This window comes from Oculina patagonica, chromosome 9 (assembly GCF_052425735.1).
Source record: "Oculina patagonica isolate OP01 chromosome 9, crgOcupat, whole genome shotgun sequence".
Lineage (NCBI taxonomy): Eukaryota > Metazoa > Cnidaria > Anthozoa > Scleractinia > Oculinidae > Oculina > Oculina patagonica.
This window is the reverse complement of record NC_135766.1, coordinates 13,497,409-13,520,437: the sequence shown is the minus strand read 5'-3', so window position 1 is coordinate 13,520,437 and position 23,029 is coordinate 13,497,409. Positions and strand designations below refer to the sequence as shown.

Genomic DNA, 23,029 nt, shown 5'->3' with positions numbered 1-23,029 from the left:
AATCAACAGTTATTTAAATTGATGACATATTTTAATTTTCTGACGGTTACCACGCGACTCAAACAGATTAGAGAGCGCTGCAAGTTAGTTGGGAAATCCAGAGTGACTTGGATGGAAGAGTACACTAGAATATCTTAGTTTTTCTGGTTGGTATGGGGAAGGGGGAGGGGGAACAGAGCGTGTTTTATTCAGATTTGCTGGGCCTCTTTCACCTGACTTTCCTTTCAATTGCACTTATGTCCAGGATTGAACGCAAGTATTGTTTAATGAGTAATTCATGTTTGACTGTGTTATTTGACATTTCCATATTCATATTTGACAAATTTTGGTGTGTTTTGGTGAACTTTTATTAATGAGGACACTTTGTGATGGCTGTCATGAGGAACGTGAATCTCATTAGCGTTCAATCCTGGACATATCTGTTCAATTGCCCTGACGTTACGCAAAATGGGCTTGCTTGACCATACCTATAATTTTCAATTGGCCTTTTGCTTTTAGTGGGCTTTTCTGACTCGAATCGTTATGACAATTACACCAGATATAAGTTTAAGATATAACATTTGATATAACATTTTTAAAGGTAATTAAAATAATTGTAAGGTAATCGATATTTCCATGGCAACGATAAACAGAAAACCGCTAAATCAGTAAAACCTGATTTTTACGTGAATCCGATTTACCGTTAAAAACTTATATTAGCGTCTTAGTAAACGATAAATAAAGCCTTCGAATGGACAAAAATCTTGCGTTACAATTGAAGCAATCATAAGCTGAAAATAAAGACTAGTCGAAATTTAAACAAACGCAGGTCAATGAAAATGTATTTCTCACGAAGGAATGAAGTGCACATTAATTTGAATATTTTAGCATGTTTGGCTGATTAGCACCTTGGCTTCTAAAATTTGAATTTGGCGACTGTTTTTTACCACTAAGTCGCCAAATGGCGACTCAAGTCCTGACTACATTCACATTTCTCAGTCCCTAGCAATAAACTGCTACTCTATTACAACGTTTTTCTGATTACTGTGACGTATAAAATTAATTTCTAGTTGTTTGTTCATATTGTAACTCACCATTTCCCTTTCTGCTGGCTTCATCACGTGGCATCTCTACCTGGATGAGTCTCATGTATTTCCTTGAGTACCTGGAGCCAATGGCGATCAGATGCTTATCAAGACAAACTGCTATACAGAATCCGCCCCCAGGATCGACAGAAATCTCACTTAGCAGATCACCTGACTTGACATTGTACAGTTGAAGACAATGACCTTTTACTTCGTCAAAATGGAATGTGACACAGGATTCGTCGCTAACAAACTTCCATTCAGAATCATTATCTCTGTGTATGGTGCGGATTGTGCTTCCTGTAGAGGCGTCGAAAACATACACGTCTTGTTCACCCTCAGGAGTCTTTGCTAAAATTAAAATTAGCTGTCCCGTTGGAGAAAACATCCCATCAAGGCAGTGGTAAAGTAAGCTCCAATCAGGGAAGACTTTTTGCCAGAGTAGAGATCCCGTGTCATCCAACAACTGAATTGACTGACGACCTGTAGCAGTTAGCAGGTGATATCTGCTATTACATGCAACGCACCGTGAATTGAAAGTTAGGATCGTTGTCAAGATGTTTCCTGAAGCTGTATCCAGAATTAACACTTCCTTGTCTTTAACACACGCCACTCTTTCTTTAGATATTGAGATCAGCTGAGTGATTTCTGGTAAGTCGTTCCAACTTTGGACGCATTTAGACAAGTCAACATTCCACTGCTCTAAACTGCCGCTATCTGTTATAAAAATAACTCCATCTTTAACAGGTACGAGGCTTCTGTTAAAATTAGTCAGACTTTCCTCTGCTTTGACCTCTCCCGTTAAGACGTCCCAAGTTATAGCTGCCGAATTTAAGACATCACTGAAACCATAAACGATATCTCCATTCAAAGAAAATTCCACATTGTCGATCTCAAATTCAATTGCTGCATCTTTTGGAACTCTGTCAATATTCAACATCTCTACATAAGTGAAAATAGGATGGCCCTTTAGTACAGTTTGTTTATTTAGCGCCATACCAAATACTAAATCCAACAATTCAAAGCCATCAGCAGCTGTTTGAAATAAAGGGCTAAAAGGATCTCCTAACAAGAATCCGCCCTCGCTGAGTGATTCACATTCCCATGGATCACTGGCACAGTCGGCATTTTCGACATCAACAGTTACTGAAGAGGTTTCTTGATCTTTGATTTGAATATTCAAACGAAAGAAATCACGACAACGTTGTTCTGCGTTATGCCAGCAAAAAAGGAATCGATGGTCAGGTGAAAACTTTATCATTCCACATACGCCTGGGGTAGTAGTATGTGCTAGTGTCTCAAAACCATTCTTCACATCCACGATAGAAATGGAAGCTGTAGAATACGAAATTGCCAGCAGCTTTCCATCTCGTGACCACGCAAACGACAAAACATCTTCATTTCTTGTGGTGCGAGTAATCTCTGAGCCATTCTTGAGACTCCACATAATAATACATTTAGCATCATCAGGGCAATCAGTTAGTAACCTGGTTTTGTCTCCTGAAATTGAGCAGACTGTAAAACGGCATCTGCTTTCAGGAAAAAGTGGTTTTAGTTTTCCATCAAAATTGTAGACACGGCTTAGGACTCCTGGTAGGACCACATCTTCAGTGGGGTGGAAAACAACTGAGCGGTAAAATGATAAAACACGTGAAGAGAATGTTGATATTCTGTATGCTCCGTTGCGGAAGTGAAGTTTCTGTACCATAACAGGGTTTGACCATACTAGCTTGCCAGTAGGGAGTGACCACAACTGAATCTTTCCATCTTTACACTCGCACACCATGTAATCCAACTGTGGTGAAACATCCAAACACGACACTTCAGATGAACATTGAAAACGGGCTAGAACAGCTCCCTGCTGCATCCGCTTGTGTACCAATTCCATATATGGTATTTCAGGATATTTGTTCTGCAACAGGTTTGAAGCCACAGAAGATAGTACTGTTCCTCCCTCATTCAACACGGTTTGGAAAACCACATGAGGATGATTTGTTATTGTATTGAAGTACTTTCTTAACAAGAAAGTTAAGGTGCTCAACAAAGCTTTACTATCTTCAGAAAGTTTTTGAGAAATTTCCTGGCTTTGAAGCCATAAAATGTCTTTAGCAGCTAATGAATCGTTTAAACAGAGCTTGGCATACAAAAGCTCTAAGTCTGTCACGTAAGTTTCTACACATTCCTCCAGGCTCCGTGATCTCCTATTTTCGTCTAACAGTAACATGTGTCGTGCACCATGATGTAGCGCATACTTAAGAGTGGAGCTAAACTGTATGTCATGTACACCTTTCTGTTTCAGATCATCAAGTTCATCAGAACAGAGGCTTGCAAGAATGCGATGGCCTTCTTTCTCGTCTGCGATAAAGTCATGCTCTCCATAACACGTTGTGTCTGTCAACCAGTCTTTAACTGACTTGTGAATGACATGAAGACAGCCATTACGAATGGGAAGAAGCGAGGACACACTGTCAATAACTTTCCGTAATTTACGCCTTGCAACTGGTGAGTTACCACTGAGTACTAAAACTTTAGAAAGAAAGTCAAGTGGCAAAGGCTCCTGTGATGCAGTAACAGCACAAAGCAAATTCAGAAAATTCTCTTCCTTGACGCCAAGCTCCTTTATAAGTTCATTCTCTAGACGTTGGAAATAGGATTCGTAGACTAACGAAATATTTAATGGTAAGCTGGCATCAAGATCTTCTTGGTCCAGAACTGACACATTCTCTTCAATAAATGAAACAAGAAAGTACGCGTAGAGCATGAGTCCTTCAGACCTATCTACGAGCTTTTCCACAATGGCGCCTTTGCTTTCTGGTTTCATTAGATGATGCATCGTCGAGCGCCCTTCAAACAACCGCCTGATGTCTTGCACATTCTCTTCTTCATTTGGTTCCAGCTCAAATGGCTTTAACTGTTTTAATGCTTCTGCAATGTTTCTCTCTGGTCGGGTCGTACATAGAAATCGAATCCAAGGTGGAAGCTTCCAAAAATGGTTAGCAATTACATCGAGCAGCCTATCCTGTTCTTGGTTTTCGCTTTCATCAAGGCCATCTATCACCATGAGCATGTTTCTTCCAGGGTCAGATAGAGTGCTTAGAGGTTCTTTAAACAGCAGTGCAAACAGCTCCTTCACACCCATGTTGTTGAGATCTTGACCCAGATTTCTTGACAGTTGTTGTACAAGAGCTTGTCTGTACTCTGGCAGGGCATGGCACAAGTGACAGGCCAAGGACTGAAGCATCAGCTGAGGATTTCGGTAACGTGCGTTATTATGCTGACAAAAGTGGCTTCCTGACAGTTTGCCAGCTTCTTGCATTCTTTTGCAAATGACGGCAGAAATCACTGACTTCCCCATTCCAGCGTTTGCAGTGATCACCATCACACGGTTTTGAGAGTTTCTGTCATCTAACCAGTTTTGAACTTTGTTAAACACCCACTCACGTGTGCCTTCTTGAAATCGTCCCACGTGATACTCAATGTCTCCTTTGAACTCTGACTTGACAAGCTTCTGTAGGACTTCTTCTTTCCTGTCTTTACCTTTTTCCTCTTTTAAGCACTCAATTGCTTGCTTTACTTCTTCCAGTTTTGAGTTGCTCTCCTGAATGGTTTTGCGATCTTCTAGCTGGGTTTGACGTACTTTCTCAACAGCTTGTTGGGTCTTGCTCTGGATCTTATACACTTCTTCCAGTTTTGCCTTGCTATCCTTAAGGGCTTTGCGGTCTTCAAGCTGAGTCTGAAGTGCTTTCTCAACATCTTGTCGTGTTTTGGTCTGAGATTGACGTATATCTTTCAGCTGTGATTTAATATCCTCTTCACTATCAGCCCAGTCACGTAACACGTCAAGATAATCTTCCTCCCCACAATGCTCTGCCTTCAATCTATCAATGTCCGCCTGATTCAAACCAAGAGCAACAAGAACAGCACTAATTTCCTGCCACAAAGAAGTGAAAGTTGGTGCATCAACACCAGTGGTCGACACATGACCATACAACTCATTGCGAAAATACTTAATGCGAGCAAGGTTTGCCTCACAAGAGGTATCACTTGGGGGCGGTTTAGAGTGCCAGCCTGAGAGGGGAGGGGCTAGTCCACAAATGTTGGTAAGAAGCAGGAATAGAAGAGTGATATCAAATGTGTTAGAGTCTGGTGTGGCTCCCGCAGGTGGGAACAGTAGATCCCACTGAGGTTTACGTAAAACCTTTTTCTTAAAAAGATTGTTCAGGGTGAGATAGTTAGCTTTGAGATCAGCAACCAGGTTTGCAGGAGGATGATAACTATCAAAAACATTCCTTAGAACCGTTGTACCACCATCAATAAGAAGTCTGCTCAGCTTGGCTCCATTTGTTTTCTCTACAGAGCTGGCCAGGGGTGAAGGTGTGGCAGCTGCCATCGTTATCCCCAGTAGAATGTGTAGAGGTTTACATGAAGCTCTTCAGTAGTGCCTGTGCGTAGTAAGATTAACATTGTCAAACAGTGTTCAATCCATGTCTATGTACACCATAATGTATGTTAAGGCCAACACCTTTTACGGCTTTTTTTCACTTTTTTTTTACTGGTCATACAAGTGAAATTATTAACACCCGGGGAGTTTGCTATCCTTAATAATCATTTTAATTATCGCAGGAGCACTTGTGAGCTCACTGAAAGTTGACATTAAGTTGGGTATTTTAAGATGGCAGGTTTTGACCTGGATAAAACAGAAAAAATTCAGTTTTAAGCCTTCAGAATCATAATTGCTCAGGTTAGAACTTTTTTCTGTAGGCATCAATCTTCTGTTTAGTAGGTTACGCACTACAAGGAATAGGTCTGTTGCAATGATTTGCAATTATCAATTACATGTATTTCAAAGTATGGACATTGTCCCTCGAGCTACATGTATATAAAGTTAGTGATTGGAAGGTGTGGTTGTGTGATGGTCTGAACACTAGGGAAGGCCTTGTACATGTAATCCAAATAGATTTTTTTTAAATAGAGCGGTTTTCACTTGAGTGTCGAAAGTAAATTGCGTTTGCTTTGGTTTTGCATTACGCATTACGCTTAGTGATTGGCTTAAAAATCTCGCGCCACTTTCTCAGCCAATCAGAACTAAGACCAAAATCAATCGTGATTCGCTTGAACGCACGTTTTCCCGCGCTTCGTGCTAGCAACATGTACTTGTTTCGATTTTTGATTGGTTCACTGGATTGTCTGCGTTCTTTGTGATTGGCCAGAGTAATTACTTTGGTTTTGGTTTTACGACACTCAATAGGCCTTATTCGTATTCCCCGACGGCCCTGGGAGGAGAGCCTTCTGAACATGAATGCGAGGCTCATGCGGGGTACTTTGCTCAAAATTGCAAAGAAACATGGAAAATTGCGAATGAATTGCCGAAAAACCTTAAAAATTATAAACGCTTTGAGGATCTAGAGCTAGACGGTGAACTGCGGGCTAGAGGGATACCAGTGTCAATCAGAAATAATTAGAAGATCTGGTAGAACTGACCAAGAAGGCTAACAAATTTACACTGAATCGTCGGGAACGGTTTCGAGTCAGCAATACTTGCAAAGTAAACTTCAACACCAGGTTATGTTTCCAGTTAATCTGTTATGTTTATTTTCAGTGTATATCCGACTTAAGCGAGGGATTAAACTTCCTTGAGGATATTTATATTGCTATTTAGGTAAGGGGTTCAGAAGAGGGAACTTGCTAAATTAAATTTGATCACGCACACATATCTCAGTAACAAACGTAAACAAAAGCTAGCGCTGTGATAACTTTTTTCACTGCAAGACCATGAAATGAGCGTGAAACGATCAACAGCATCACCTGAGCCAAATGAAAATCTAGCCTTTTACTACTCAAAAATTGTGTGTAGTTAGCTCCAAAACGAATTTGTAAATTGCTTTGTAATTTAGTGAGTTTTTCGATCTTAATGTGCGTGCGAGATTTTAATTTGAAACATCCAGTTCTGCTTCAGACTATTTTCGTGGAAGAATATTAAATGATCATTAAATTATCGATATCCTCACTTGACTGAGCTGAGAAAATTATCTTTTATTCGAAAATTCGATGATTTAGGGGCGAAAGGAATTTGGAAGTTTAGATCTTGTGATTTTGCCAGTTTGCTTGAACCGGCGTTCGAGAACATTAATTAAATTTACTATTTCTCTTAAAGACGTTTCGCAGCAGCACAGAAAAATAGCAGTCAGAGTGTGAAAGAAATCAGTTCAGTGGAATTAAAAGCTATTCTTTTTACTAAACAATGAGAGTGCTCATTTAACAGCAAACGAATTTGTAAATAATAAATGCACCATTATTTCGTTCAGTTGTTTTTGTCCATATGCCGATCAAAATATGAAGTCAATACGCAGCATGCCTTCAGACATTTATTCTTACTCTTTTTTTTTAAATAATAGCAATACAAATCTCTCCAAGTTAAGTCTATTGCCTCTGGCAAGTCGGATGTACAATCAAAACAAATATTAACAGATTGGGGTTATTACCTTGCGACTCGATGACTGACTTGCACTACCCCGATTCAACTACTTCAAAGAAATTTGTTAGTCTTCTCGGTCAGTTCTACCAGATTTTCTAATTTTTCTGATTGACACTGGTATCCCTCTAGCCTGCAGATCACCTCCTAGCTCAAGATCCTCAAATCGTTTATAATTTTTAAGGTTTTTCGGCAACCCAGTCACAATTTTCCATATGTTTCTTTGCAATTTCGAGCAAAGTACCCCGCATTAGCCTCGCATTCATGTTTAGAAGGCTCTCGTCCCAGGGCCGTCGGGGAATACGAATAAGGCCTATTGAAAAATGCTCTAATGCACTTAAAACTAAACCACGACAGATCATTTTAGTCTAAAAATGTGCAAAGGAGTGATTTTATGGCAGTTGAAAAATTTTCAAGGGGAAATTGTAAAAAACTCAATAGAGTCTGCTACTTCTTCGCATATTTAAAGAGCCACCATGAAAATATCCTTCCAAAATGGGTTGCTTTAACATGACTGTGTGTAGGTAACATGACCAGTTAAAGCTTTTTTAAATAAGTTCTCTTTTATATCACTGAGCACAAAGGTACAGCAGCATTGGGTAAAATTGTCCCATACTGCTGTAGCTTATCCAGTTTCTTTAGCATCAAGCAACTAGGAGAATTTCTTTTCCCCGTCCCTTGGATTGGATGCTAGTCCACAAAGTGTTTCCTCTCCTCATCAATCACTGGTACCCATTTCTACACCTGGGTGGAGAGAGGCACTATGAGAGTAAAGTGTCTTGCCCAGGAAAACAGTTAAGTCATCCCTGGCATTTAATTCACTGGTGCCAGTTTATACACCTGAGAGGAGAGAATCACTGTGACAGTAAAGTGTCTTTGACAAGAGAACACAGTGCAGTGCCCAAAGTATGGCTCAGATCCAGTCTGTTTGATCTGGAGTCCAGGGTACCCACTAGAAGGTCACCATGCCTCCCATTTCAATACACAATGAGCGCCAAAAGTGTTGAGACAGTCGGCACTTTTTGAGTACCTTGGACAAATTTTACCCCTCATCCCTTCAATATAACCCCCTCCCCCCGAAACAATGTTGTATTTGTTATCTGCAAGACTTGCCTCGTTTGAGTACAACATTGAAAAGGGGGGAGGGGGAGTGGTTCAGAAGCGGCAGCAGATTAAAGGTGAAAAAACGGGAATTTTAAATTAGTATCAATTTCATCCAACTGTCTCAAGGACTTTTGGCGCCCATTGTCTGAAAGAGAAATCTAGCTTTTTGCAATAATTATAAGTGCAAACTAAGAATCCATGGAAATACAATGTTTCGTGGACTAAGACGCATTTTTCTGATATTTAACATAACGGGTTACCACGGGTAACCACGGGTAACCAAACAAATTAAAAGGAATAAGAGTATCTTGTTTCTCAACTATTTTGGTTACCCGTGGTTACTCGTGGTTACCCGTTCATTTCGAGAAAAGAAGCCGTTTTTCACATGTTATTGACAAGCTGTTTGTTGAACAATCACAGATAGTTGCGATTCCATTCAATTGCATGCATTTTTACGTGATTAAATGAATAATATCGTCAATAATAACGTGAAAAGCCGTCAGATTCACGGGCATGTGACGTTTTACGTACCAGTTGCGTGACACCGTCACACAAGGCGATCGTAGGTTCTAAAATGCTCGAAAATAATCGGTGGAAAGTAATATATATTCGATATTTGTACCCTGTCCATTGTTTACAATAAATTAATCCATTGTCTCGCTTATACATGCAATTATTCTGGAAATTACGCCTTTATCTAGAGACTTCACGGTATCGGAGATGCGTCCTCAAAACAGACCAAAGGTTATGAAAGTTATATGTTCTTCTTTAGTGCATCGTCGTGTAATTAGATTTACCATGTTAAAAATACTTCTTCTTTAGCTAAGAGATACGCAATGCGTCCTGTCCACAAGCTGTCATCACATTCAAGTTTGATCTTTCGTGCAATTTGTAGAATCTTTTTCACATTCCGTCTGTAAATAGTCCCTTTTGCCGTGCTTCAAGGAACTTATACCATTTGCTACGCCAAAACATTGTCCTGTTCTGAAAGAAACGTGTCTTGGGCTGGCGCCTGCTTACCGCGTTAGTTTCTTGACAGTAAATCGACCCATCCCATTCCTTAACCTTGGGATTTTTCTAAGACTGGACCGCTTTTCCCGGGAACACAGTTTTTGGTGGCGTCCGATAGCTTTCCTCGTCACGCACACTCGATTTTTTCCTTTGCTCTAAGCAGCTCTAAAATGCGATACAAAAACCCCGTGATATTTAAGGTTGTTGCATAATTTATTTGGCACCTAATCATATTAATTTCTTTGCAAAGCAGACATACGCACGTGTTTCAACACAAATTCTAGCCTTAAAAACGATTTGGCCTTGTTTATGCGCAGGTCTAGCCGATTTGTGACGTCATCGCCAAATTACAATAATCACGATATTTACGCGCTAATTAATCTTTCGTAATGCAGCGCAGTACCAATGTGATCACCTGATTCTAAAGAATAATATATGTTTGTGTCCATGTTATGTAGTTTCTTATTTTCAAGATATACCGAAAATTCACCTTCAGACAATGAGCGCCAAAAGTGTTGAGACAGTCGGCACTTTTTGAGTACCTTGGACAAATTTTACCCCTCATCCCTTCAATATAACCCCCTCCCCCCGAAACAATGTTGTATTTGTTATCTGCAAGACTTGCCTCGTTTGAGTACAACATTGAAAAGGGGGGAGGGGGAGTGGTTCAGAAGCGGCAGCAGATTAAAGGTGAAAAAACGGGAATTTTAAATTAGTATCAATTTCATCCAACTGTCTCAAGGACTTTTGGCGCCCATTGTCTGAAAGAGAAATCTAGCTTTTTGCAATAATTATAAGTGCAAACTAAGAATCCATGGAAATACAATGTTTCGTGGACTAAGACGCATTTTTCTGATATTTAACATAACGGGTTACCACGGGTAACCACGGGTAACCAAACAAATTAAAAGGAATAAGAGTATCTTGTTTCTCAACTATTTTGGTTACCCGTGGTTACTCGTGGTTACCCGTTCATTTCGAGAAAAGAAGCCGTTTTTCACATGTTATTGACAAGCTGTTTGTTGAACAATCACAGATAGTTGCGATTCCATTCAATTGCATGCATTTTTACGTGATTAAATGAATAATATCGTCAATAATAACGTGAAAAGCCGTCAGATTCACGGGCATGTGACGTTTTACGTACCAGTTGCGTGACACCGTCACACAAGGCGATCGTAGGTTCTAAAATGCTCGAAAATAATCGGTGGAAAGTAATATATATTCGATATTTGTACCCTGTCCATTGTTTACAATAAATTAATCCATTGTCTCGCTTATACATGCAATTATTCTGGAAATTACGCCTTTATCTAGAGACTTCACGGTATCGGAGATGCGTCCTCAAAACAGACCAAAGGTTATGAAAGTTATATGTTCTTCTTTAGTGCATCGTCGTGTAATTAGATTTACCATGTTAAAAATACTTCTTCTTTAGCTAAGAGATACGCAATGCGTCCTGTCCACAAGCTGTCATCACATTCAAGTTTGATCTTTCGTGCAATTTGTAGAATCTTTTTCACATTCCGTCTGTAAATAGTCCCTTTTGCCGTGCTTCAAGGAACTTATACCATTTGCTACGCCAAAACATTGTCCTGTTCTGAAAGAAACGTGTCTTGGGCTGGCGCCTGCTTACCGCGTTAGTTTCTTGACAGTAAATCGACCCATCCCATTCCTTAACCTTGGGATTTTTCTAAGACTGGACCGCTTTTCCCGGGAACACAGTTTTTGGTGGCGTCCGATAGCTTTCCTCGTCACGCACGCTCGATTTTTTCCTTTGCTCTAAGCAGCTCTAAAATGCGATACAAAAACCCCGTGATATTTAAGGTTGTTGCATAATTTATTTGGCACCTAATCATATTAATTTCTTTGCAAAGCAGACATACGCACGTGTTTCAACACAAATTCTAGCCTTAAAAACGATTTGGCCTTGTTTATGCGCAGGTCTAGCCGATTTGTGACGTCATCGCCAAATTACAATAATCACGATATTTACGCGCTAATTAATCTTTCGTAATGCAGCGCAGTACCAATGTGATCACCTGATTCTAAAGAATAATATATGTTTGTGTCCATGTTATGTAGTTTCTTATTTTCAAGATATACCGAAAATTCACCTTCAGACAATGAGCGCCAAAAGTGTTGAGACAGTCGGCACTTTTTGAGTACCTTGGACAAATTTTACCCCTCATCCCTTCAATATAACCCCCTCCCCCCGAAACAATGTTGTATTTGTTATCTGCAAGACTTGCCTCGTTTGAGTACAACATTGAAAAGGGGGGAGGGGGAGTGGTTCAGAAGCGGCAGCAGATTAAAGGTGAAAAAACGGGAATTTTAAATTAGTATCAATTTCATCCAACTGTCTCAAGGACTTTTGGCGCCCATTGTCTGAAAGAGAAATCTAGCTTTTTGCAATAATTATAAGTGCAAACTAAGAATCCATGGAAATACAATGTTTCGTGGACTAAGACGCATTTTTCTGATATTTAACATAACGGGTTACAACGGGTAACCACGGGTAACCAAACAAATTAAAAGGAATAAGAGTATCTTGTTTCTCAACTATTTTGGTTACCCGTGGTTACTCGTGGTTACCCGTTCATTTCGAGAAAAGAAGCCGTTTTTCACATGTTATTGACAAGCTGTTTGTTGAACAATCACAGATAGTTGCGATTCCATTCAATTGCATGCATTTTTACGTGATTAAATGAATAATATCGTCAATAATAACGTGAAAAGCCGTCAGATTCACGGGCATGTGACGTTTTACGTACCAGTTGCGTGACACCGTCACACAAGGCGATCGTAGGTTCTAAAATGCGCGAAAATAATCGGTGGAAAGTAATATATATTCGATATTTGTACCCTGTCCATTGTTTACAATAAATTAATCCATTGTCTCGCTTCTTGATACATGCAATTATTCTGGAAATTACGCCTTTATCTAGAGACTTCACGGTATCGGAGATGCGTCCTCAAAACAGATCAAAGGTTATGAAAGTTATATGTTCTTCTTTAGTGCATCGTCGTGTAATGAATTAGATTTACCATGTTAAAAATACTTCTTCTTTAGCTAAGAGATACGCAATGCGTCCTGTCCACAAGCTGTCATCACATTCAAGTTTGATCTTTCGTGCAATTTGTAGAATCTTTTTCACATTCCGTCTGTAAATAGTCCCTTTTGCCGTGCTTCAAGGAACTTATACCATTTGCTACGCCAAAACATTGTCCTGTTCTGAAAGAAACGTGTCTTGGGCTGGCGCCTGCTTACCGCGTTAGTTTCTTGACAGTAAATCGACCCATCCCATTCCTTAACCTTGGGATTTTTCTAAGACTGGACCGCTTTTCCCGGGAACACAGTTTTTGGTGGCGTCCGATAGCTTTCCTCGTCACGCACGCTCGATTTTTTTCCTTTGCTCTAAGCAGCTCTAAAATGCGATACAAAAACCCCGTGATATTTAAGGTTGTTGCATAATTTATTTGGCACCTAATCATATTAATTTCTTTGCAAAGCAGACATACGCACGTGTTTCAACACAAATTCTAGCCTTAAAAACGATTTGGCCTTGTTTATGCGCAGGTCTAGCCGATTTGTGACGTCATCGCCAAATTACAATAATCACGATATTTACGCGCTAATTAATCTTTCGTAATGCAGCGCAGTACCAATGTGATCACCTGATTCTAAAGAATAATATATGTTTGTGTCCATGTTATGTAGTTTCTTATTTTCAAGATATACCGAAAATTCACCTTCAGACAATGAGCGCCAAAAGTGTTGAGACAGTCGGCACTTTTTGAGTACCTTGGACAAATTTTACCCCTCATCCCTTCAATATAACCCCCTCCCCCCGAAACAATGTTGTATTTGTTATCTGCAAGACTTGCCTCGTTTGAGTACAACATTGAAAAGGGGGGAGGGGGAGTGGTTCAGAAGCGGCAGCAGATTAAAGGTGAAAAAACGGGAATTTTAAATTAGTATCAATTTCATCCAACTGTCTCAAGGACTTTTGGCGCCCATTGCAGTTAAGCAAATGACTTATTTTTACTCTTATTAGATCAGAGCTCAAAACAACAGCCGATCGATGGACAATGTCCAATCAAGATGACAAATAATAAATTATTTTGTCTGGACGAAGTTTCAGTTTGCCAATCATTTTGACCGGTGACATACAACACACAGATAAAACTACAATGTACATGTAGATAGGCTGCACCTTGAGGTTACAAGACCAAATCTTGGCACAAGGATCCGGAAAGTACAAAACAGAAAAAAAGTGTTGCATTTTTATTAATAACCGCGCTGCGCGGTTCTTGCTCTACTCGTTGTTTATTAACTGCGCTGTGCAGTTCTTGCTCTGCACAGGGTCTTTTTTTTTCGGTGAGTAGACTGATGCCACCGCTTGGCCAAACCTCGAGTCACGCAACGTCACAAAGCTAGAAATCAGTTACCTTTGGAAACTTTACGAAAATAAGGTCTTTACTTAGCATGTTTAAAGATGATTTCCAGTCCGTACTGCGCAGACTCGGGGTTTGTTTACGTTTTTGTTTTGAATTCGTTGAAACGTTACACTTCGGTGACAGCATACATGACGTTTTTTAGTCCGCCATTACAGTTCGTTTCGTTCAAGAAGTTCCGATGAGCTAAAACGTCGATTTGAAATAGCGTCAAGGTTTTTCTACTCGTTATTATTTGTTCTGCAAGGATATCTGGCGTTAATAAAGAAGAAAAAGGTAAGTTTGTCGCGGAATTTTTAGTTTTGCTTGTAAACATTCCCTTCGTGTGGGCTCACATAAACATTGCAGCCGAGATTGCGCAGTACGAACTGGAATTCATCTTTAATGTAAAGTGTTTGATTTTTAAGTGTTTGACTCAAAAGAAATACTAAATTTTCATGCTATAAAAGAAAACGGCCAATCACGTTGTTGAATATTGACTACAAAATAGCAACGAAATGTATTGCAAAACGATTAGAGAAAGTCTTACCAATGTTGATAAATAATGATCAAACAGGGTACGTTAAAAACCGCTTTATTGGAGAAAATATTCGGCTAATATCTGATGTAATTGAGTTTTATGAGAAAAAACAACTACCTGGCATGTTACTTTTCATAGATTTTGAAAAAGCATTTGATTCCCTAGAGTGGAAGTACCTGTTTAAAGTCCTTGAATTAATGAACTTTGGGCCAATTTTCCAAAAATGGATCCACACCTTCTATTCCAATATCACCAGCTGTGTGATAAACAACGGATTTGCGTCCGATTTCTTCCAGCTTCAAAGAGGAGTCCGACAAGGATGCCCCTTATCGGGGCTCTTATTTGTCCTGGCAATTGAGGTACTTGGCCAAGCGATTAGGAATAATGAAAATATCAGTGGTTTGAAAATAAAAGACACCGAATTAAAATTAAGTATGTACGCGGATGATATCACAGCCTTTATAAAAGATGATCGCTCAGCTAATCACTTGTTTAATCTTTTAAATGATTTTGGAGGCTGTTCAGGTTTAAAAATAAATACTTCTAAAACGGAGGGTATGTGGCTGGGCAGTCTTAAATGCAACTTGGGTCAACGTTCTAAATTTAATATTTCGTGGCCTGAAAAATATGTAATCGCGCTAGGTGTGGCCTTCGCATATGATCAGTCTGTTAGTTACAAAATTAATTTCGAGGAAAAACTTGTTGCGCTAAAGAAAATTTTAAACCAATGGACGACCAGAGGCTTAACTTTAATGGGAAGAATTTGTATCATCAAAACCCTCGCTATCTCCAAGCTTGTTTATAATACCTCCGTTCTCACAACACCACCAAATTTTTCTTGTGAAGTTAATGATATTTGTTTCAAGTTCATATGGAACTTTAAGCCCGATAAGGTCAAACGTAACACGCTTATTGGTCCTATAGAGAAAGGGGGCCTTAACATGGTAGACTTCAACATGATGAACAAATCTTTAAAGGGAGCATGGGTTAAACGTTTATATGAAGCTGGTGATAACAAATGGTGCTCCCTCTTCTCATCTGCTACATCCCAATATGGTGGTTCGTTTCTTTTGGAATGTAATTTTAATGTATCTGATCTTAATTTCGTCTCGTATGTACCGTCCTTTTACAAGGAAGTATTGAATGTCTGGCAGGAGCTACATTCTAAAGACCCTTCTTCTGCTAAGGAATATGAAAACGAAATTATTTGGAATAACCGCTATATTAAAATAGATGGTAAATCAGTCTTCTATCCATCTTGGCATAGAAAAGGAGTTATTAAAATCGGTCACCTGCTAAATGAGAACAGAACGTTTTTATCCTGGTCTGAGTTTCAACATAGATATGGTATGACGGTAAACTTCTTAACGTATTACGGCCTTCTCACCGCGATCCCTGAAAAATGGAAAAAATCAATTTTAAATTCCGAACGAATGCTTACCGATGTTGACAGTAATGAGCTTCCTCTTGCGAATGTCACCGCCAAATCGGCTCGCGAACTGCTTGTTATGAAAGTGTTTAAAGCCCCAAACATAGAAACTAAGCTTATAGAAAAACGTCTTCCTGCTAAAGCCATTTATGAATTGCCATTCAAAGTTACAATAGAAAATAAACTCAGATGTTTCCAATACAAGGTCATACATAACATTCTACCCACTAATAACAGACTTTACAAAATGAAATTGAAAAGTTCTCCCAGTTGTGATCGTTGTAGCTCTTCATACGAAACTTTACCTCATTTGCTGTATGAGTGTCCGACGGTACAATTATTCTGGAAAAAAGTTATTGCATGGTGGAATGAAAAACGTTCAGAAAATATCACCTTAATTGACACAGATATTTTTTACGGTTATAAACCAGATTTAAGTAATTTTTATGCCCTGAATCATTTCCTCATCATCGCCAAGTATCACATTTATCTGTCCTGGTTGAATTCAGCATATCCGAATCTAGATATCTTCCTTCTCTTACTCAATCAAAAGATTCTCTATGAACGCACAATCGCTGTCAAAAATAATAGTTTGACGAAATTCAAAGCAAAATGGACAACACTTTGTGCCTAAGGTCCCCCAAGTTACCCCGCCCCCTGCCCAGAGGTTGTGCCGCAATCTATTTTATTTATTTTTTTCGTTTCATAGTAAAATAAAATACATACAGTTAGTATTAGAGTTAGTAGTAAAAAATTGAACTTTGTAAATAGATTGTAACTTTAAAATGTAATAGTAATATAATGTAATATTTTTTTGTAAGAGCGCTATTTGTTATAGTAGGTATTGTAAGACGTGTTATTGCGATATTATTATTTAAAAAGAAAATGTATATTAAATAATGTAATAAGTAATGTCTTGTAATTAGCATCGTAGGTAGTGTATGTATTTGTTTTGTTAAGTAAGTAGTGTTCTTTGTGTGTCAATAAATAAATTAAAAAAAAAAAAAAAAAGAAAAAAAAAAAAGAAAAATATATTTTAGCAGACTTGTTACTGTGCAAAAATACCATTACATTCGTGTCAATGAACGTGCTGACATGACAACTTTCACTTTCACAAGGCATTGATTGTGATCGGGCAGTCACGCAATGTTTTTAAAGCTGTTATTCAGCTACTTATGAAAACTTTACGAATCCTTTGGTCTTCATTTAGCAAGTTTAGTGTGAAATATTCAATTTTTAAGCGAAATGTATTTTTCTTTCTTCACTCTGCTAAAAACAGCTCAAGTGTTATTCTCAAATTTGATTTAAATCTTTGCTTCATTATTCCATTCTAGGAACGATTGTTCAGTGTTTAAAAATTAATTCGATACAACTCTGGCTGCTTATTAAATAGAATGATTTTCTGGCTTCACGGATCAGGATCTTGGGAATCTGACTAGCATTACAGTAAAAACCCGCGTGTAAGAACCTGCTTTTTTAAAGTTTGGCAAAACAGGTTCTTATATTTTGGGGTACTTACTGGCATTTTTTAGCTTCCCTGTGCAATTCTTGATCTCTAAAGACATCCTTTTTGATAAAATACAGTTATTGTATTATAAATAAAATAGTTTAACCCCACATATAAGAACCTTTTGGGGTATTAATGAAGCAAATTTCTGCCAGGAGGTTCTTAATTTCTAGGTTCTTACACGCGGGTTTTTACTGTACCATACAAGAAAATATTTAATTGCAGATGGAACTAGTCAACCATGAAATGTCACGCAAGGTGTTTTCTTACCATTTGTTTGTCAGTCGCAACATTTTTTGACGCATGTTATGGGGATGGGGCAGGGGAGGGGGTTGAATTTTTTTAACCACCCACATATAAATAGATTTACATACAGATAGATTTACCCGTTTTTACTATGCAAATAGCTAGCCATGTATATAGTCTTTTTTTATCACATAAATAGATTAACTTTTTTTTACCCCTTTTTATTATGTAAATAGCTTCTTTTTTAACTTATTTTAACTTTAAATTATTAATAATTTTATTGTAATAGTTGTATAATGATAGGTTTAAGTTTTTTTTAAGTTTTTTCTTAGTCAGGTGTCCACAATTAGTAGAGGGGACGTTTCCCCTCAGCTAAACATTTTAGACACGGTAATAAAGTTATTCATTCATTCATTCATTTATTCAGACTCCTCTGGCTGGTCACGTGACCAGCGCAGTTTAAAGCTCTAAGAGCTTCTTGTCATTATCATTATTTGTAGTTTTGTCGGTGACCAGAACCAGACCTCCATTCATTCAGGCTGAAAGTCACGCAATGTTTAGAAGCTACAAATCAGTAGCCTGCGTTGCAGACGAACAAAACCCCGGTATAGTGCGTCTGCGAATTAGAGCACAAAAGCTTGTTCCGGCCCCCCGCGTGTTACCAGGGATTTCTATAATAACATCTGATTGGCTTTTGAATAGGGCCGTTCTTTCGTGCGTCGTAATTGGTCGAGTGCATCATGAGAAACCATAGTTACGCTTTCGACGAAGACCAGATACAAAACAAACTTGGCGGCGATCAAGGCAGATCGGACCAGATCGGTGAGAATTAGCGTTTGAAGCGGTAAAAAAGCAGCCGGTTCGAACTATCTCATAAAAAAAAGAAAACAACGATAACGACAAGAAGCATACACAACTGACAAGCAAAAAGGTCATGGTATAAATGTTGAATAATCTACATTTGTCTTGTGGTGAAAGAATGTCACACAACGAACGTCCGTCATCCGTGATGAGAAGCAACACACCTTGCAACACAATAAACAGCCGGACCCGGCATTACAAATGCAGAATGCAAGTAGTCGACATCTTCACGAAAAATTTAGGACCAGAGGGAATATTTCAAAAGCTCAAAAAATATCTTGCAAATATGAATGTTCCAAGACTAACCGCGATAGTAATTACATATGACAAATGTAAAACAGAGGTGTCAAAATATCCGGGAAAAATATACAAACGGAAAGCCGTGCAGACCAATGTCTTATGGCTCTACTCAACTTTAAACGCCTCCGAATAATACAACTGACAGCATATCGTGCCCTTTCTAAACAAGTGAAAAGCGAAATAGATTGGATGAGCAATTCCAATACAGAACGGCACAAATATATGACAAGAACGTTTTACCGTATCTGGTATCTGGTATTCATCGAACGCGTAACTATGGTTTCACGAGATCCACTCAACCAATTACGGCGCACGAAAGAACGGCCCTATTCAAAAGCCAATCAGAGGTTATTATAGAAATCCCTGGTAACACGCGGGGGGCCGGAACAAGCTTTTGTGCTCTAATTCGCAGACGCACTATACCGGGGTTTTGCGTCTGCAACGCAGGCTACAAATCAGTTACTAATGGGAAATTTTCTTATACTTTGGTCTTTACAAAGCTTGTTTAGTGTGAACTGTTCGATTTTGAAGCGTTTGAATCAAAAAAACACTACAATTTCCTGAATGAAAGAAAAAAACGCTTAAACACTTTTTTTTAATGTCATGTATTTTTCAAGCTGTGTCATCAAGAGGATTATTTTCAGAAATCTGAAGGAAAACCACCGAGACAAACATGCCCTGACTTGTACGGTTTATGTCATTGGTAAATTAATTCCCTGGGAAATTCCTATTCAGCTAAAACCAGCTCTAGTGTTTTTCTCAAATTTGATATAATTATTTGCTTCACTATATCATTTTTAAGTGAGTTATTCAATGTTAAAACAGGAATTTGATACAACACTGGATGCTGATTTAAAATTCAGCATAAGCATAAAAGAATAATAAACTAATTGCAGATGGACTTAGTCAACCATAAAATGTCACAAAAGGTGTTTTCTTACTATTTTGTTTGTTTGTCGCAACACAAGTTTGACGCGGGTAATGGGGATGGGGGAGTCTTTTTATTCCCCCACATGGCTCCCCTAGGGTGGTCACGTGACCAGCACGGTTTTAAGCTCTAAGAGCTTCTCGTTTACATCAAATGTGATTAATAAACTGTACTAGAGCAAACTTCAAAGTCTTACCACTAATTCCTTATCCGAAATATATTTATCGGTAAATGTCATTCCACAGGGTTCATGCTCTTTTGAGCTTTTGAAATGCTATGACTTTCAATGACCTTTTCCATGACCTAAATTTGACCATTTTGCTTGAAAAAATTATTTTCAAAAACTACCGGTATCTTGATTTTGAGTACATGTTCTACCCTTTTCTTCACAAAAAACCTAGCTGCCTTATAATTTTATACTAGTAATACGTGACTCGCAGGGCCTCACGAAGCTCTGGAGTGGATTATTTGAAGTTGAACATCGTACATATTCAATTTTCCACAGTAGGCAGGAAGATATATTTGTTAAAAATTAGTAACGGGCATGGCCCTGACACCCTCGTTCCCAGGGTCTACTCCGCTTTGAAGATGGCGGCTCTTTCTGGTTCGTAAAGAGGTATAAAGCATTGGGAAGCGCAGGCTATTTTCAAAATCATCGACAAATTATTGGATGGTCGCATTTTGGACATTTATTTGAGGGCATTAAAAAAAAAAAAGGACGAACGGCAGGAGGATTTGAACCCTCCGCCCGCGCGCCCCTGATGGCGATGAAAGGTTTATAGCCTGAATAGGCGTTGAGGGAGTATTATGTGGAAATCAGTGTTATTTTAATCCGAAAAGAAAAACGATAAAAATGAAAGGCTCAGGATTCAAACCCACAAAAAAAATAAGGAAAAAAAAAAAAAAAAAAAAAACCCTAGCCGGATTCGAACCCGCGCCCTCAGTCCCGAAGATCTGATTTCAAGTTCGACGCCTTACCATTAGGCCACCAGCACGCGGCGACCGTGTGCCGTCATTTCCGCCACACCAAGCTCACAAATAAATAAATATATAATTATATATATATATATATATGACCGTAAACTCCACACGAGATTTCATCCCGCCTGAGCCCTTTGAGGGACAAAATTATACACCCCGCTACGCTCGGCCTTCGGCCTCGCTTCGCGAGGAACAATCAATACCATTTTCCATTACATGTACTTTCCATGACCCACACTTAATTTCATGACTGTCCAGGCCTGGAAAATGAATTCTTAATTCCTTGACTCTATAGATTTTCCATGATCCGTATGAACCCTGTTCCAATGCGGTAAAAGATTGCATAAATTTTTTTCGCTAATTTATGAACTTGAAGTTCTGTACAAGACAGTATACTATTATGCTGAACATTAGTTTTCATCTCAAAAAAATGTGCTTGATAGAATCTCGAAGCTTGGTAACCAGACATTTGTTCCAAACACATGAGAGAGAAGGAAAACAACGTAGGAATTGTTCAAATTTTGCATCAGATAATTGACTTGTCACTATCTCATTTTAATGTAAAGCCTCAAGCCAAGTGCCCCATACTTGCCGGAGCTTATCCCAATTTCTGTTGCATTTAGCGACTAGGAATATTTCTACCTCCCCCTGGATGGAATGCTAGTCCACTGCAGGGTTACCCCCAGCAGTAAATTGCTGGTACCTATTTACATATGTCTTAGGGCTGTTCTCTAAGGGTGCCCGGGTGCCTCAGGCGACTAACTTTTGTCTTTGGGCAACCAGATAATCTTATTTCTTTCATATAAGCTTTATGTTGGGCACCCTGGATCTCATAATTTGGAACCTTTGGGTTCCTTGTAATTTTTCTTAGAGCACAGCCTTGCACCTGGGTGGAGAAAGGCATGATGAAAGTATTGTCTTGCCCAAGAATACAACACAGTGACCCCGGCCAGGGCTCAAACCCGGAACGTTTGACCCAGAGTCCAGCATGCTAACCATTAGGCCACAGCGCCTCCCAGCTAAATGTATCACATCTTACAAGGACATTAAGAAGCCATCTACATGTATTCAAAAAAAAAAAACTCATAGCCAAAACAATTAAGAAATGGCAGGTCCTTTTATGCCATGTGAACAAAGATGATTCAACAAAACAGCAAAAGAGCCAGCTAGTTTAAATCTATTTGATCTATATTTTTTGAGCAGTCAGAAATGACTTATACATACATGTACAGCTGTATGACTGAGCTAAAATCTGGTTGGCTGGTCAACATGCAACCAGCAACTCTCTGAAAATGATTTTGAGCCCTGTAGATTATCTTTCTTATACTAATTCTTAAGAAATTATATATACATGTAATTTAGGCATTTACCTTGATTGCACCCCAACAAAGCAATAGTTACGGTCAGTACTTGACTCCCTCTTGGCATCTGCTGAAATTCAAAAATGTTTCATTGATGAAAACCAAGAACTTTTCAGAAAACTCTCTGACACCACACAAGATCTAAAAGCTGAAATCAACAAGGCAAAGAAATCCAAAAAGAATAAATTTCTTCACTTACCGGTAAATTTAAATGTAAAAAATAATTAATAATTGCGGAGGGTATGGCTTCAATTACCTAAACTGTGCAATCTGAAGTGCCTTGCTGCCCGGGGGGGGGGGGGGCACTCCCATATATAAGCTATATAGGTATGTGCCGCTGTGAAGGGTAGGGTTTTCAAGCAGTTTAGTCTGGGATAGGGTTAAGAAATCAGAAAGTTTTGGTCTAGAAAAGGGTAGCATTTGCCGGAAAACTGATCTGTGTTATGACGAATTTAGTCCAGAATAGGAATAGAAACTGAGAAGAGAAAGAGGCTTTCCTAAACGTAAATAAAATCATCGCAGCATCGTTGTTGACAGATGGTTTTCCATTAAAACACTGATAGTGATACAGTTCTAAAAAATGCAAGTCTGGGATAGGGTAGGGATTTACGGTGTCTAGTCTGGTATAGGGTTGCAAAAATCAGCTGAACATGGTCTGGTATAGGGCAAGGGCTTAAAATTCCCAGCGGCACACCCCCACCCAAAAATATACAGGATGCCCCCCCCCGGGCCTTGCTGACACATACAGAAACCGTTAATTATCCTATTTCTGAATCTTTCAAAAAAC

The 23,029-nt window shown here is 38.9% G+C and overlaps 1 protein-coding gene across 5 annotated transcripts in view; it reads right to left on the bottom strand.

The window, feature by feature from the left end:
* The window catches only part of LOC144666213 (uncharacterized), a 28,926-nt gene that overhangs the window by 2,038 nt on the left and 3,859 nt on the right, over positions 1–23,029 (bottom strand). For 2 of the 5 annotated variants that reach the window (XM_078527603.1, XM_078527605.1), the window contains exons 4-5: positions 22,252–22,312; positions 1,074–5,506 (exon numbers count right to left, since the gene is read on the bottom strand). In XM_078527603.1, coding sequence (XP_078383729.1) covers positions 1,074–5,454 — 4,381 coding nt within the window. In that variant the 5' untranslated portion in view covers positions 5,455–5,506; positions 22,252–22,312. Of the gene's footprint in view, positions 1–1,073; positions 5,507–5,730; positions 5,752–22,251; positions 22,313–23,029 lie in introns of those variants that run through there. The other 3 variants (XM_078527604.1, XM_078527606.1, XR_013573142.1) reach the window with 3 other exon arrangements.